General features: G+C 44.2%; 1 protein-coding gene across 14 annotated transcripts in view; it reads right to left on the minus strand.

Annotated features, from left to right (window-relative positions):
* Window positions 1-16,542, minus strand: part of RBFOX2 (RNA binding fox-1 homolog 2) — a 174,486-nt gene that overhangs the window by 129,264 nt on the left and 28,680 nt on the right. For all 14 annotated transcript variants that reach the window (XR_010605932.1, XR_010605927.1, XR_010605930.1 and 11 more), the window contains exon 2: window positions 8,476-8,526. Coding sequence is in view for 9 of the 14 variants with exons in the window: in XM_065631209.1 (XP_065487281.1) it covers window positions 8,476-8,526 (51 nt within the window). In the remaining 5 variants the exon portion in view is untranslated. The remainder of the gene's footprint in view (window positions 1-8,475; window positions 8,527-16,542) is intronic.

Here is a 16,542-nt window from a genome sequence, read left to right on the forward strand (position 1 = left end):
CAACGTATGTCTGTTGCTGCCTTAGTTTTCTTCCGTAAAGAATCCGACCACAAGCATCTGATCTTTTTTTTTCAGCATCTTTCCAGGTTCTGCAGCTACACTGACGAGATATATTTCTTGGGATCTCTAGCCTCCTTGAGAAAAAAAAAAAAAAAAAAAAATTGATTCAAGAATAATATTTATTCACACACACACATTCCATTCACTCGAAAACCGTGAGATTTCACAATATGCAGAATATACACTGGAGACAACCGATCACTCCAGCACAGCCTCTGTGGGCCTTAACCCTCACTGTAAGCGTCTGTCCATTTACACCCCCTCTAAGCAGCAGCAGTGCTGTGCAACACATGTGCCTTCCAACAAAACCAGCTTGGGCCAGGAGCCTGCTCAGGCCAGGGAATCACCAGAGATCACCTGTTCTCTGGCTCCCCTCTAAATGCTCCTCTCTGTTACCAGCGCTCATTCTCTAGCATCCCTCCTGTACCTCCCCCTGAGTCATTTTGGAACAGAGCGAGGACTTGCATTACAAAAAGCTTTTCCTCCCTGCCTCTTTGAAGAATGAAACACTTAAGCAGGCCGGGCGGAGGGACGGCAGTGCCTGTCTCAGCCCTCCCTAGCTGCTCCCCGTGCTGGGTTCAGGCACTGACCCATCTACTAAACAAAATTTGCCCTATAGAGGACAGTCATTCCGCAGACTTAAGGGAAGTCACCCCCAAATGCTTGCGGGATGCAAGAAGCCGAACCCTCTTCCCCCTCTCTCCCTACGGCTTTAGCCCTTCCCGTTGTACAGCGACAGCAGAAGCTTATAGCAGGGGACACCCTGCGGGTCTCTCTGCGGGGAGGACGGGGGAGCGGCCGGGGCCCCAGCGCGGGCGGGGCGGGGCGGGGAGCGCTGCCCGGGCGCCGGCCGCCCTCTCCTGGCAGCCCAACGCCACAGCGGCCCGGCCCGAGCCCCATCAGGGCTCCCCAGCGCAGGCACACGTCCCCCCGCACCCCCGTCCTCCTCTCCGAGCTCCTCCGGCTGCACCGGGGCAGGACACGACGGCCAAACCCGAAGAGCTGAGCCCCCTGCCACGCTGCAGCAGCGCCTGGCAAAAGCCCGTCAGCAACGCACACGTACTTTTACAGGTATCTAGAAATAACTTTTTGCAAAGGTATTGTAATCCTTCACAAAAAAAAAAAAAACCTAAATGCACAGAAACTACTTCAATTTTCTTCTGTTTGTTTGGGATTTTTTTCTTCCAGTTAAGAAGAAAATCTTCACCCATGCAATGGCAGCGCAGCTGTGCAAGCTGAACACCCCAAGGTCCCCTCAAGTGAGAGTTTTAAAACCACTCTGGTTTCAAGTTTGCTGTGTACAGAACGTTTTTCCCATAAAACATACCTAAAGTGGGAGACTCATTGCCACAGGATGTTGCAGATGCCAAAGATTTAGACAGGCTCAAAAACCATTTAGACAAATCCGATAAAGAAAGATCTATCACAGGTGACTTGAAAAATAAAAATCTATGGCCAGGAAATCCCAAAGCCACAGGATTGCTTCAAGAGTACAGAGGAGTACTGAATCTTGGCGCAGCTCCCTCTGCTTTAAGTACTTGCTATTAGATACGGTCAAAGCCAGAACACTGCAAGGCAGAGACCTTCTGTCTGACCCAGAATAGCCACTTTCAGGTCCTCAATAGGATATAATATCCATGAACAGGCTGTCTTCTTTACACCATTTGGTTTTGATCCTCCAATTGATCATTTTACAGACTACTTCTAACACACGTGCTACACTCTCTAGCACTCACATAATCATTCAGAAGGGGAAATCTAAACAAGATGTTGTCCCTCACGCCAAAATAACTGAGCGGCCTGGGAGTCTCCAAGACTCTTGCAGACATGGGGTAACTCTTCAACGGTCAAGAAGTACATCTCAGGAGAAAAAGTGGTCTCCTGGTCCTCTCCCAAGAAGGATGACTCACATCTCCTCTCTTTAACCCTAAGCAGAGATGAGAAATTGCTTGAATCAGAAGACTCAAACATGAAAGGAATTTCTATTACATCATCCAGCCTATTTCCTGCCAACGCCTTACAAACCCAGAGTTTGGACAGACTATTCATCAGCAAGGTGATGGTTACTTCCCTTGAGAAGCTCTTTATAGGACCGAAGAAGCTTACTGTCAGGAAGTCTTCCCACATATCTGAATTAGATGCACTTCTTAACTACTTCTTCTCATACAACTTTTCTCCACGTGGTTATTTTTTTTCTGTTTCTATTGAGTAACAGCAAGGCGTGCATTGCTATGGAGCTCACCAAAGGTGTTTATAAACAGTCTTCAAGGTTCTATAAAGAAAGGGTTTCCTGCCTTGTATTCAGAGAGACTGGAAAGGTAGCAGACGTAAGGGAAAAGGGAAATAAATGTATAGTCAGAGTGATACGCTTGCAGAACTTGCGTCAACTGCAAGACACCGTGCTTCTTCTATTATTGAAGGGGGTTGATGGTAGGAAATCAGCTAAAGAGAAAGGAAAGGAGGGATTTGGGGGAATGTGGCCAGCCAACTTGGTTCAAAGAAGAACTAGAGAAAGCAGGTTTATAATAGGCTCAGTATTTAGTGGTGTACGCATTACCATGTTTTCTGATCCCAATTCCTGAATCTTCCCTGCAGTTCCTTAGGGATTTAGCTGGGGCTTAAGAAAATAAGGAACCACTTCTTAGCACTTTAAGCGATCAAGTATCTTACCAAGACAGTTTTGGATTTGGGGGAGAAGTATTACTAGATTAGTCTCAGCAGATCTCATCTTTCCACTTCCAACTCCTTCATGATTGTGGATGTGCTTGAACTTCAGCCTGTAACCAACTCCTCCCTCAATTTTTAGCTAAATACTCTGCTCTCTTCTTTCCTTCCCAGATTATCATGATTTACATTGCTTTTAACCTAACTCTCTCCACTCTATCAACACTGTTTTATTTTCTGAATGTGCTAAGAGCTATAAAGAGTTAGATGCACTCCAGTAAAGGGTGTCTCAGGAACTTCTCCCCTCCTGCAGCATTAAATGCCTTTCCACAGCACACCTTAACTGGCCCACACCCTTTATAGCTTGGCTGCTAAATTGTAACCTCCCCAGCAGTTATCCCACTATGCACCCTTGAACCCTCTCTGTGTGCAACTGCTTCACAGATGCTTCCCATCTCCTAAGTATGTTGACATTTTTGGCCTGACCATATTCTCTAAAGTGAAGTTCATTATTTTCGATGGGAGGTTGCAGTTAGGTCAGTAACAGAACATCCCTTCGGTCCTGTCTAGTACAGAGTAGAAACATTCACTGCTTGCCTGAAGAGAGGCTATAGAAGCCAGGAAGCAGCAGATTTGGCAGTCTTAATCCTAATTCACCTCATTTTACACATAGGGAAGATGTTTAGAACCACTTCCCCTCATTAGCTTGGTCCTATCCCAAATTCTGGGTTGTTTGCTTTCAAGCACTCCTCAGAAGCACCAGGAACACCAAGTCTGGTCTTCTCCATTTTATACAGAGGACCTCAGGTGCTTTCTGATCTTTGTCCTGGCTGTTCACTCACGGAGTGAGGTGTTAAAACTTTATTTAAGGCCTTTCTAGAACCTCCCTCTGTCCCTGAGGTTAAGCATCTGTATTAAATACACTCTACTCAAACCAAAACTGTAAGAAACAAACAAAAAACCTACAAACAACTCTCATTTCTAGGTCCTGAGCAACTTAACACTTCTACTGCCACAGCCTCACAAGTTACCAAGCTAGCTAGTATACACACTAGAGGGTTTATTTTCATGGTCAGTTACAAGCAGGAAAACAAATTAAAAACCGAAATGCTTTTCAGGAACACTACTTGCAGATTTGAACTCTTGAGACAGAGTCTATTCCAGAACCAACAAAGTAGGGCACTGGAGAGACTGTGGTTGGTGCTATCATGGTACAAACAAAAACAACAAATGGCCAAACCATTTTCCTCCAGAAGTTCACTTTTTATTTGTCTTATGAGAAGAGCATCTCAGTCTGTTAATACTAAACCAAGATATTTTTGTGGATATCCTAATCCATGCTGAATGACTCAGATGCTAATCAAGTTGTGGCAATATGCCCAAATGCACGCTTCATCCACGTGATGAAGAAGAGGAAGATAGGTAAAGGAGCCTGATACTACAAAGACAAGAGAACAGAGGTTTCTACCTCTGAATTCTGCCGAGACCCCAGCTGCTGGCAGCAGAGAGACCACAGATGGGAGCAGCGGTGTCTCTGCGCAGGCAGTGCCAACAGGCAGCCCAGTGACCTGCTGTCCTCCCTCCCCATGGGAGCTCACGCATACCCTTCACACCTCAAGATGAAAGGCTTCCTTGCCCACTTCCCGCATTGGGGGGAACTGCACAAAGAAAACAAACAGGGAAAAAAACAACAGGGGAGGCTTCCTGTTCTCAGGGACTGCCGCTGCCACCATTCAGCCAGCCCAGCTTGCAGCCCCAGGGAGGGGAAGACACGCAGCCACCTGCTGCCTGCAATGCCCCAACAGATACTCTAAAGCAGCAAGTGGGTAAAGACCCTGGGGAACGGGCTGGCAATTGGAGAGGATTTAAGAGCATTTCACCTTAACCTTGAATGCAAACCAAGGGGATAGTGATAAAGCTGTTCCTAGCAGTTGCCATGGGCACCCACGCTACCTTGGGCTGCAGTCTCATCCACCTATATGAGAACAACAGGTCAGGTCTGGTGAGTGCTCAGATGGAAAAATCAGCCACTGAAATGAAGCTGTTGTAGGAAGTGTCACTTGTGATAGGTAACGATGTTTCCACCACATTAGTACCAAGTCAATGGCCCTGTTTGATTTAAGAATTGTAGTCATAGAAGTACAAGCTTTTAAAAGAGGCTTCAAACCAACATCCTAACCCGTTTTGATAGCTGAGGATCACTTTCCGTAACAAAAGAGGTATAATAGGTCTGACATCCTGATCCATTTCTGGCGTCTGCAATTACCTCCTGCTTCCATAAACTCACTCTCCTCCTCTCTTCCCTTCAGTGGCTGCTAAACAACGTGTTCTTGCTCATTTTGCTTCCTGTTGGGGAACAAAATTGTTCTGTGCAGCTGCCAAATTCTGCCACAGAAGTGCCAGCATTCAGCACTCAAACAAATTTCAGATATCATGTCTAATATAATTTGACATGGAAAACACTAGAGCAATATGAAATAGGCCTTGGCTATATATAAAATGGGCTGGTGCAGTCAGCACGGAATAGCTTTCTGGAAGCAGAGTAGTTACTCTTGATGAGTTTGTTTTTATGTAAAAGTTATATCAGTATAGCTATACCAGTCATTTTCCATGTTGAGACCAACTCATAGTACCTCAGAGCTGTTTGTCACAGCTTGGGAAACGAAGCAAGGAAGTCTTGGTTCACTGCATTTTAGGCAGGTGCTCATGTTACCAAAAAAAAAAAAAAAAAGAAACAAAAAAAAGAAACACCACTTTGTTGGCAGGCCCAATGGAGGGATAAAGAACTGAATAGTCACCAGAGAATAAGCTCTCCTCACCAAAAGACTTGGTTCTCATCTCTGTTAACAATGTTACACTAATGCTGCCTGTATTTTCCCTTTACTGAGGGCTTCATTCCTGGCATCAGCATAGCTCTGGGGAAAAGGAGGGGGGGGCATCCTGCCATTCCTGTATGTGTATTAGACATCCACAGAGCAAACCTGGAATTCTTGAGAACAGTCCCAGAGAGCTCTCCAGCTCCTTATGCAGCAGTAGTGCAGCACTTCAGCAACAAAAAGCCTTCTCTTTTTAGGCAAACTTACACCGTAATGATTTAGCTCACATGCTCCTGGGCCCCATCACCAGAAAAAATCCAGTAAAACAGCATTATGGCAGGGCAGGTGCAGAACAACCCAAAAACTCCTGGTTATCATAAAGCAACCACACAACACCAGAATTAAGAATAACACAGCCTTGACATGAACCCAGCTCATTTGCCTCAGTGCTGCTGTCCATGCATGATGATGACAGAATGCTTAAATATTTGGGAAAGGATACAAAAACTTCATACTGTAGACCTAAGCATTCCCAAATCACCAAAGTGAGGACTCAAACCAATCACATATTTCAACTACAAAAAAACCCTACAATAATCTGGAACATCTGGGTATGATTTAACCACTAGAGGGTGTAAAAACAGCATAGTGAAAGGCTTGCAGCCAGCAATTAATGGCATTTAGACCTTGAAGGAGCAAAAGGACATACAAACAAGTGAAGGAGTAGGATGCTACATAAGGTGAACGGAAGTGCAAGTTATATCCACAGAATTTCTAGCAGGACTACTGTGGTCACACAATGAGAAGCCCTAGAAATAAAGCTCTGATTTGCTACTTCTGCTAAGGAAAACATTGTGGTAAAAAACACAGCACGAGTATTTACAATAAAGAACTGCAATGGGAAAGAGCGAGAGACAGAGACGCTCACCAGCTCAAAGCCAGCTCCTAATCTGAGGAAATCTGACAGAATTGCTCCTGCATCTCATAATTTGTTACAGGGTGAGGATCGCTACACGTATTCCCACACCACTTCCTTCCTCCTTTCCCAGCGCAGAAAGGCAGGTGATGGATCAGCCATCGCTGTCTCTCCCACACCAGCCCCAGCCTGTGGCAACAGAGGACTTCTTTCTCTGCTGCTATCATGTCACAGGTCCTGAATCAAACTAACTAAAAGCCTTGAAACCTCATTAGTGAGAACCAGACCTGAATTTAAGATGCTTCAGGGCCAAAAGCAAGACAGAAAGACTAATACCTAACGCAGATCAAGATGTTACTGAGAGTAGGAAAAAAAAAAAGCAACCAAAAAAAATTTTTTATGAGTATTTGCTAAAATGAAAACACACGAGTTAAACTGAAGCTGTTTGCCCAGAAAGAAATTTCCATAGATCTATTTGCCATCTGAAATACATATGCACACTGGCTAATACATTACTTCCTGTGCTCACCCATACAGAGCCATCCAGGGCTGCCCAGGCTGTAATCATCATTTCACGCCCTGGCTGCTGAACAGCTTCCCGTGCCCATCTCCGCTGATCTGCCAGCAACAGACGGTCGGGACTTTCAAACCAGAAGAGTTATTAAGGCATGAGAAAGAAGAAACCTGCGAAGTGGGACATACTGGTAGTCACCAAAATGAAACACCGAAAGACATCTGAAGACACTCCTAAATGGGTAAGATGAAGTACAAAATAGGGCACAGAGGGCAAGCGAAAAGCACGTATGAACCACGTTAAAGATCTCGGACTGGCTCTGCCTCTCCACCCAGCATCCCTTACTTAGCCTGGATAGAGTAGAAACACAACTCCCACAGCATCCCAGCGTGTAATATTTATTTGTGCTGGTTAACAGTTTAATATATCCCAGTAGACATTCTGAATAATTTCCTCCTATACAGAAATTCATACATGTTACAAGCACTGAAGATTCAAGCTCTTCAGTTGCTGAAGCTGCACTATGCTGCACTTCCTTCATAACATCTCCCGTTATGCTGTTGCTGCATATACCCAGACCTCATCAAGATATGATGAAAATCACTTTCTTTATATAGCAGTACCTGAGAGTATTAAAGAATTTGATTTTGGTTTTGTTATTTGCTCATTACCAAAATGTGCTGCATTATTGATTTTCCATGCATATTAATTTCCTGTTACACTGGTTCATACTTTGCTTTGCAGTAGCACTGCAGAACACTGAAAAAAACCCCTTCGGTCTAAGAAGGAAGGTTTAACGTGTGACAGTTGTATCTTACAACCCATTAAATTTCATTTGTTCCAAAGCATCTCCTCCTTCCATCGTGCAAATTCATCATCTGGGATTTCTCTGTCTTCTGCTAGGAGGCAAGAGAATGCTTACAGATGCAATGCAGTGAACAGTGTAATTTTTACTGCTGTAGAAGGAGAACATCCTGAATAAGAGCAAGGGGCAGGGGCCCTGCAGGGCTTGAAAGGAAGGCAAGACAAGTTCACAGATACTAGAAACAACCCAATGGGATGTGTCATTCCTTACTCCACCAGCAAAGCAAACTCTCACAAAATTTCAGTGCTATTTTGCTCCCCAAATGCTAGAATTACAGCAATAAGTATAAAACAAGGCCAAGCATGCGCTGGCATTGAACATCTACAATCACTGATACTGAGGAGATATAGTGGGAGCTTTGGACAGCGATTTTAAGTTACAAATTTTTTAAGAATAAAGAATTTCCTAAGCCATTGGTAATGTGGATGATGTTTAACCCCTTGCCAAGCACGTTGCCACATACCGCTGAAGGCCATAAAAAACATTCAATCCACCACATATATTTCCACAAGCATTCCACAATAGCACAAAACAATTTCAATTCCATAACAAGACAGCCAGGAAGGTGTTGGACAAAACATCCATAAGTGTAAAGAGATGCATGCGCACACACACACATTTGCTGCAATCAGACTCTTACTTGATTGTCTCTTGCTGGGTATCCATGATAACCTGAAGTCAGAGGCTCGTTCTGCAAGACAAGAAGACAAAGAATGCATGTTGTGGTTACAAGGAATAGAAACCAAGGAATTATATGCCTGTCTTAACTCAGCTGAAAACAAGAACCTGCATGAAATGGGGGGAAAAATGAGCTAAGATTAAAATACTCTTCTAACTTCCTATTTTCCATGTAAGCCAATACACCTCAGATTCATTCTCAACCGCATATGCCAAACTGTGCAAAAGAAAAAAAAATAATTCAAAGCCATAAAATAAGCATAAACTAATCTTACCCCCTGTAATTTCAGCTGTGTATAATTTTTGTAATTTTCCCAAAGAATTTTTATATGCAAACTTCATTTACCATCATGACAACTGAACAAAATAGAACATAAAATTAGAGAAGCTACTGCCTACCTTGCCCAGTCTTGAAAAAATGTTTCCATAAACATTAGCCATAAAGTGTCAATTTTCTCCTTTTCAAAGCTATACTAATAGTTTAAGATGTACTTAAAAAGCAGTCAGTGCAACTTCAATCACCCCAGTAAGCCTGAGAAATACCTCACACACTCCCAACAGGAAATCAATCCTCTAAACTTTCTTCCTTCACCCCAGAAGGGACTCTGAGCCTACATGTTTTGTGTTATTGGCAGCCCCATCACCCTGCTCTGCAGGAGTATATCAACCTCCAACACCTCTGGAATTTCTCCATTAAATTCCCAGACCTGCCTCTATTTTAGCAGTGTAGCAGGGATTAAGATAACATACTTCATGATACTTCCTAAATGTTTCTTTCTTTTTCTTAATTTATTTTCTGTTATTTTCCCTCCAACATCACCTATTCGAAATGGGGACAAGGCACTCACACATGGCCCATGCATGCACCTTTCTCTCTGGATGAAGGATAAACTAAGTTATAATAAACAAAGCCTGTATCAATTCCACCCTGGTACTCCTGTGCATTCACAAGGAACTCCCAGTAGAATGCTAGGAGGAGGAAAGGAGGCAGCCGCCCTCCGCAATCACTTTTTAAGTCTGTTCCTATCTCTTGTTATGGCTTGTGAGGAGGAACTCCTAAGTCAGCCCTGCTCTTTCTCCAGCAGCTCTTGGGCATGGGGGGGGCCCTCTCTAGAGGCCCAAGGGGAAGACCCTGATAAAACACAACAAAACAATCCTCAACTGTCAAAACCAAAGATGTTCTGGGCATGAAGCTGACAGAGATGTATGATTGCTGTCAGGAAGAGTTTTTGTTGAGATGTTCTGGGGTTTGTGCTGGGATACTGGGGTTAAACAGACCAGCTCCTATCAGAAGGAGGTCTTCTGCCCTCCACAGGGCGTGTGACTGCTGGCACAATTTCAGAGTTTACACAAGAGCACTTTAACATAACTTCTGCTAAAAAACAAGGTGCTAATATTTCAATACAGGGACTGGCAATGCTATTTTAAGTCCAGATTCATCCTCCCTCTCTTCCTCTTTACCTAAAACCTGCCCAGAGGATTCCCTGTGGAAACCTGCCAGGAAACATCCACGCTCTCCTCAGGCTCTCGCACTAAAGCTACAGAACGCACACAGTGTGAGAGCTTCAAGGACAACAAAACTTATGGCAGCCAGTTTTGGGGATTAACAGTAATTAATTAGGTTGACCACCCTGTGAGTACATTCTTCTCGAATACTAATAGCCAGCAAGCAGGTAAAGCACAAAACTCCACAAATAATACAGAAACAGAAAAAAAGACACAGAAGTTGGAAGAAGCAAGTGGAGACCGACAGGTATAGTACCAGGTTCTCATCGAGCTTTTGGGTTTTAACCGTGAACTTAATCAAAAACCAAGCAACGTCATTATGAAAACACACAACTATTTCTTTTCCCCCAGCGTAAGAACAGGTTATATAAAAAAAAAAAACCACTATGATTGCTGTTCCTCCCACACGCTACAGTTTACCAACTTCAATAAGTGCCATAAGCATCCACCTGTATCAGGAGATATGGTCTTCTCTAAAAGACCATTCATTCCAGGTACGCTTTTAACAGCACTTGTACACACACCTATGAGGTCAGTACCTCAAACAGGCTTGTGTGCCAGTCTCTCACAACACGTTGGAAACCAGGAAGATTTCCACACAGAGAATAAGGAATTAAAAGAGAAGTTACCACTGCAGGTACCAAAGATAGGGACAGTGAACACAAGCAAAGTTATAATGAAGAAAGGAAAAATAAATCGTTATCTTGAGGATGATGTTTTACACAACAAGGACTAAAAAAAAAGGGACTGTCACCAAGACGCTGTGGCAGAAAACAGACAAAACCAAACTTTGTGGGATTTCCTGAAGTCAAAAGACCTGGATGCCCAGAAATCACATCTAGAAACAGAACAGTTTCATAAGCAGAAGCAAATCACAAGCATGTGAAAAGGAAGAGAAAGATTATTACAGAGATCTGGTCCACAGTATGCAAGACGTTGGAAAGAAACAAGAAAAATCAAGGGCACAGGGAAGACACTACCAGCAATCTCCACTTTGTTTCTTGGAAGACAAACTCCATAAATAGCAGACTAAAAACATTTGAGGGATATGGTTGTATCAGAAAGTAAAAGAAGAGGTAAAAGAAGAGGTGAAAGAAGGTTACGTTAGGAAGCAAGAACTTGGAGAAAGCAGAAGTTAGAAAGAAGATAGCAGCTGGAGCATTAAGGTCACAAAAAGGCCACAGATATCTCTGCCTTTCATACAGCAATGCTACCACCAAGGACTGAACCCTCTGCAAAATCCCCGCTGTGCGTATCATTGCTCTAATTGAACTTAGCTCTCCAAGACAAGGCAGGAAGCGCCTAGGGAAACCGTCTCCTGCCAATAATCTCCAGTGCTGCCAATTTTACAGGTCACTAATGGTGAATCCGGGGCCTGCCACATGATTATTCCATACGGAGTTTCCTTTTGTTGAAAACTAAACAGAGCAAGAAGTGAAAGCAGTAAACTCCTGCAACTGGAATGGGACAGTCCAGCAGCACCCAGAGGGAACACCCCGGTTAGTTCACGAGTGATCCAAGGCTGGGGGTACAGCTCCATCTCCCCCTCTGCCTGCAAATGCACAAAACTAATCCCACAAAATGGAAGTGAAAAGAGAAAGAGGGAAGATTTAACATGGATAAATACTCTGCCCACAAACACAGAGGGACCCTGCCTTCTGGCAGCAGCCTAGTGGAAGAGGGAACCCCCACATGACTCCATCTCTCTCACAGCTCCCTCCTGCCAATTACATTTCTCTTTTGATACCAGCATGCAACCCAGACATTCGTAAATAAATTGAGTTAGGCAGTGCTAGCCTGCAAAATCAAATCAAACTGTCACTGGGATGTTTCACTAGCTCGTTTACCACTGAAAGGCATTTATTGGGTACTTGCGATTTGCTTTAGAGAAGGAAGGAAAAAAACCCTAGAAGCTAATACAGTACATCAGCTTTCTGTAACACAAACTGTGATTTTATTCAAACAGTATTGATGATATCATGTATGGGTTTCCACGCTTCTGTAGGATGTGTGAGCACAGTGGTTGTACTCCAGAAACAGTCCCTGTGCAGGTCAACGGGATCCAACAGGATGAAAGCCACAACTCAGTCAAAGCCCCTCAGCCTTTAACCCCAACTCTTTACTTCAAATTTTCCTTCTTCTTTAATTTCCCAGCCTTGTTAACACAAGTTCTTTTCCACTAACATTTGCAATAGCAAGGTCTGCCACAAAGTGCAAGCCATGGGTACTGTCTTGGGTCACAAGACAAACACAGTACAGCCACTTGCAGATGACTTGAAGGCAAAGGAGATGCTCCTGCACTAGCAGAACAGCCAGGCTTTGGGGTCATTGGGTTTTTGACACCTCTCCACTTGATAAGTTTTAACACAAGGAGTTGTCCATAAACCAGACACCAGGAAGACACGATCAGCTCTGCAGGTCCTATTAACTTATGAAAGGCCACAGTGGACTGGAGTAGAGGACATTTCCTCTAGAGAAAATGCTGTAACACATAATGGAAGGTCTGAAAGTCCTCTCATGCTTTTCTTAAAAATAAACCCAAAATTTAGCTTAAAGAGGCAATAACTGTCTTTGACCTAACTTGACCCCAGAACAAATTAATTTTACATCACAGACTCACCATTTTGCCAGACGCAACAATTAGTGAGGCCTGATTAGCAGTTGTTTCTTGACAGCCGAACTAAATCTAAAGCCTGCAAATTACAAGTCTGCTGCTAGGAACTGTTATCGTCACGAGTTCATCAGTATTTCCCCCGCTGGAGAATCAATTCCTGCTAAATCCAAGCTTCATTTTGGAGTGTTGAGTCCTTTCGGTTGCAAAGATAACCTCAGAAACATAACTAAGCAATCTACCTTTTCTGGATCTGTGGCATGCCTGCTTTCCTGACAATGCTGGGAAAAGTGAAGTTAATGCAATGCTTTGAAGTTTCACAACCACCTCCTGGCTCCTGAGCAATAGCAGCAAAACTGACAAAAGAACAGTTCATCTGCCTCTGCTCTGACAGCCCCTGAGAGTTACTGGTAGCACAGCAGCCTGGCGGCAGGGACAGAAGTGACGAGGGAAACCCCCAGCTCCGGAAAGCCAGAAACCCCTGGACTACATAGAGCAAAAAATAAAGGCGGCAAGAAGTTACTTGTTCTTCCCAAAAGCAAAACGGGATTTTGAAGTGGTGAGATAGCACAAGTTACACATTTATCAGAGACTTGTGCTAGACAAGAAGTAGCCAATTTTCTAGAATAGAGAGAGTAAGATGTTTACCAAAAAAAAGGCTGAAAACACTGGCAACTAAGGTATTAACCTGAAAGTGACAGTTGCAAAAAAGTAAAGCTCGCAGCCAGACAGAGATCCGAACACTGTTTGCCACAGCCAAGTGGTTCACCATCTTTTTTGATTTACTTCTTGCATAGCATGAAAGACAGAAACTCTGTGCTGGGAGGAAAGTGGGCTTGAAAAAGGCATTTTAGTACTTTAACTGTGGTAGAACACTAAGAAAACTGCAAATGACCCTATTATCAGCTACCAAGAAAACAAGCAATTCTTCATCAGACTCTTATTTGTATGAGTTACTACATACAAACAAAAAAGAAATATCTGTTTCTTTGTCCAAGTTTATTTGATGCATTCAGTCTGCCTTCTTAACTGCATATGTCATCTCCCTACCTCAAATTGTCTGTGGATAAAATTAATGTGAAAAGCAGCTTCTAAGGCTGAACTACAGATTAATAATGAAAAACTGAACTAAAGTAGTTTTTAACTGGATCTTAATGACACCCTTCTCCCTTGATACTTACCCTAATTTGATATACAGCTCTTGCTAATCACTCTGCAGTTCTAATAGCTGCATCTATGGTGTGGGACCCTTCCCTTCAGCTGTCTTCACTTTCAATTAAACTTGCTTCTCAGCTTTGGCCGGTTTCCACACACCATCTAGCAAAGAACTCCTATTTATTTGCTTCCTTGCTATTGTCCCGACATCAACAACCTGTGCTCACGGTGACGCAAGTAACAGGACTTACATTTTACTCCTTACCCTTCCTTTTTTTTCTTTAAAGTGTATTTGGGGACTAAAAGCCCAAGATCTTGTTAAAAGGCGCCACACCAAGTACACTGCACGCTGCTGTCCTTGATCGCTGGGAACACGCACGCTGGCTGGCAGGGCCCCAGCTTCCCATATCTGCCCAAATTACTGAGGCCACTTCTCGAGGGACAGAAAGCCAAAGGTGCCATCGCCAGCACGGTGCTCCTGTCACCATGGGCCTGATGCCGGCATCTGCCCCTACAAGAGCAAGGAAGCACCCATGGGCTCCCTCCTCCGGGCCCTGGAGGCCAGGGCCTGGCAGCGGCCAGGATGGAGGCCCATCCGGCCCTTCTTCCTTCCTGGAATTCTGGCCCTGTTGCTGCGGTTACAGCGGTCTCCGGTCCACCCCACCCCCTTCCCGGGTTTCCCCTTCTCCTAAAAATATCATGTTTTCAGCAGGAGCCGGCATGATGTCAGACACACGGCATGAGAGCGCTCCTGCACCGGGCCTCTGCCACCTCGCGAGCTCCAGGATCCCTGGCGGGGCGGACGACGGGGTTCCCCACCTCCGGCCTCTCAACTGCTCCTGGAGCCCGCATCAGCCCCAAGGCTTTGCCACCATGGGGCTCTCCAAAAGCCGGCTGCCCACCTCTGTAGCAGGGACACAGTCCCCCACAGCCCAAGGCAGCCACAAACCCACAACACACACACAAACACAAACCCACAAACCCTCTGCTTGGCCATCACTGACAAGCAGGGCCCAGCCAGAGGGAGGCCAGGCCCACCAGATGCCCCGGGTGGGAAGCCCAGTGACACAGTAAAGTCGAGAAAGGAAGGTGATGTCAGATGAATAAAAATAGCCTTCTGCCCCAGCCAGGGTTTGAATACTTTGGAGCAATTAGCCAGGCAAGCCCACAAGGTGGCCAGCAAGACAGAGCAGGGCAACTTTGGGGGACGCTGTGTCCCTGTCAAACAGAGCGCTGGTGAAGCCACCCAAACCTGTCAGTGCAATCTTCTGTATTTGAAATACATATTTTCTTAACTCCAACCTCCTGGCACTTCTGTTCTGAGAAATCCAATGTATACTACAGGAAAAATAATTGGTTGGCGTAGCATAAGCTGTAGAACAGAATACACACAAATATACATCTGACTAAACCATACAGAAAGATGGTGTTTAAACTTTTATGTCTGTTAAAAAATTCAGTATACAAGTTTACAAATGCACATACAGGTTTTAAACTGACAGTGTCTGTATGAAGTTACAATACATATGTCTAATTTTGCAGAGAGAAGAGGGACTTTTGTACACAGAAAGCACTTAAGCACTTGCACAGCTAAAATGGACGAGCTAAAACTGAAGGATTTTACAAAAATTCTTTATAAGAATGCAGATTCTTCCCTGATTGGGGGAGGGGGGGACTGTGGAGGCAGGGGGGGAGTGTTTTTTTGTGGGTTTTTTGGTGTTGGTTTCATTTGGGGTTTTTTGGTTGGTTTGGTTTGGTTTTGGTTGGTTGGTTTGGGGTTTTTTGGGATTTGGGGTTTGTTTTGTTTTGTTTTCTTTGAATAATGGAAGTAGATTTCCAGAGGTCAGAAGCAGCTTTCCACCAAGTGGGCTTTTCATTTTCCAGATCAGCCAAGGCCTGTTTCCAGCTTCTCAAAGAGATGAATTTCATTAATTTAGTGTAATTTAAACGTGTGAAACATACACTTTTTTTTGGACTACATATGGCAGCATCCTCACACTGTTCTGGGCATAAAGGCACTACAGGCTGCCTCTCCTGGTCCATGACCTATGCTGGCAACAATATATCCAGTGCAAGTTAAAGCCCCTGGGAATACTGTGCACAGTGTGACGTCTATGATCCAGCAAATACAAGGACACTCTGCATGCATAGAAGTCAATAGCACAAAATATTGATTTCCCTCCTCTTTTAGTAGGCAGAAGCATTTTAAAATAGCAGATCATCTTCGCTTCCCCTCTTATTCAACAGGAACAGGACAGGGCTCACAACAAGGCTATAAAATCCAGCACTGGGGGCACCTTTGGATGCCATAATTGTTACATGGGGTTGAGGAAGCATTTCAGAGGTAATTCATGCTATGCCATTCATTACAGGGCAACATGCTCACGGCACGAAAATTCAGCTTGCTCAACCACCATGGCTACAAGCTTCCACAAGGTGAAGAGGACTATTGAGTTTTGCCTTTGTAGACAGCTTCATTGCTTCTGCTTTCTCAAAAAACCAGAATGGAGAATACAGAAGAGACCAGGACAAGGGAGATGATAGATCCAGAAGGGAAGTCAGTTGATCACAAGCTTCTTGGTTGATTTTGCAGATATTCAGAGGCTGTTGCTCAAAGGCTAAAAAAGTACTCCTACTTTCCAGAACAAAATTATAGTTATTATATTACCTGCAGAAGAGAAGGCTGGAAGTAATTTGTTGGTTGGGTGTGAAAAGGCTGTGATATAAAATTAAACCTGCCTAGCTTTTAGGGAAATC

This window comes from Caloenas nicobarica, chromosome 1 (genome assembly GCF_036013445.1).
Source record: "Caloenas nicobarica isolate bCalNic1 chromosome 1, bCalNic1.hap1, whole genome shotgun sequence".
Classification (NCBI taxonomy): Eukaryota; Metazoa; Chordata; class Aves; order Columbiformes; family Columbidae; genus Caloenas; species Caloenas nicobarica.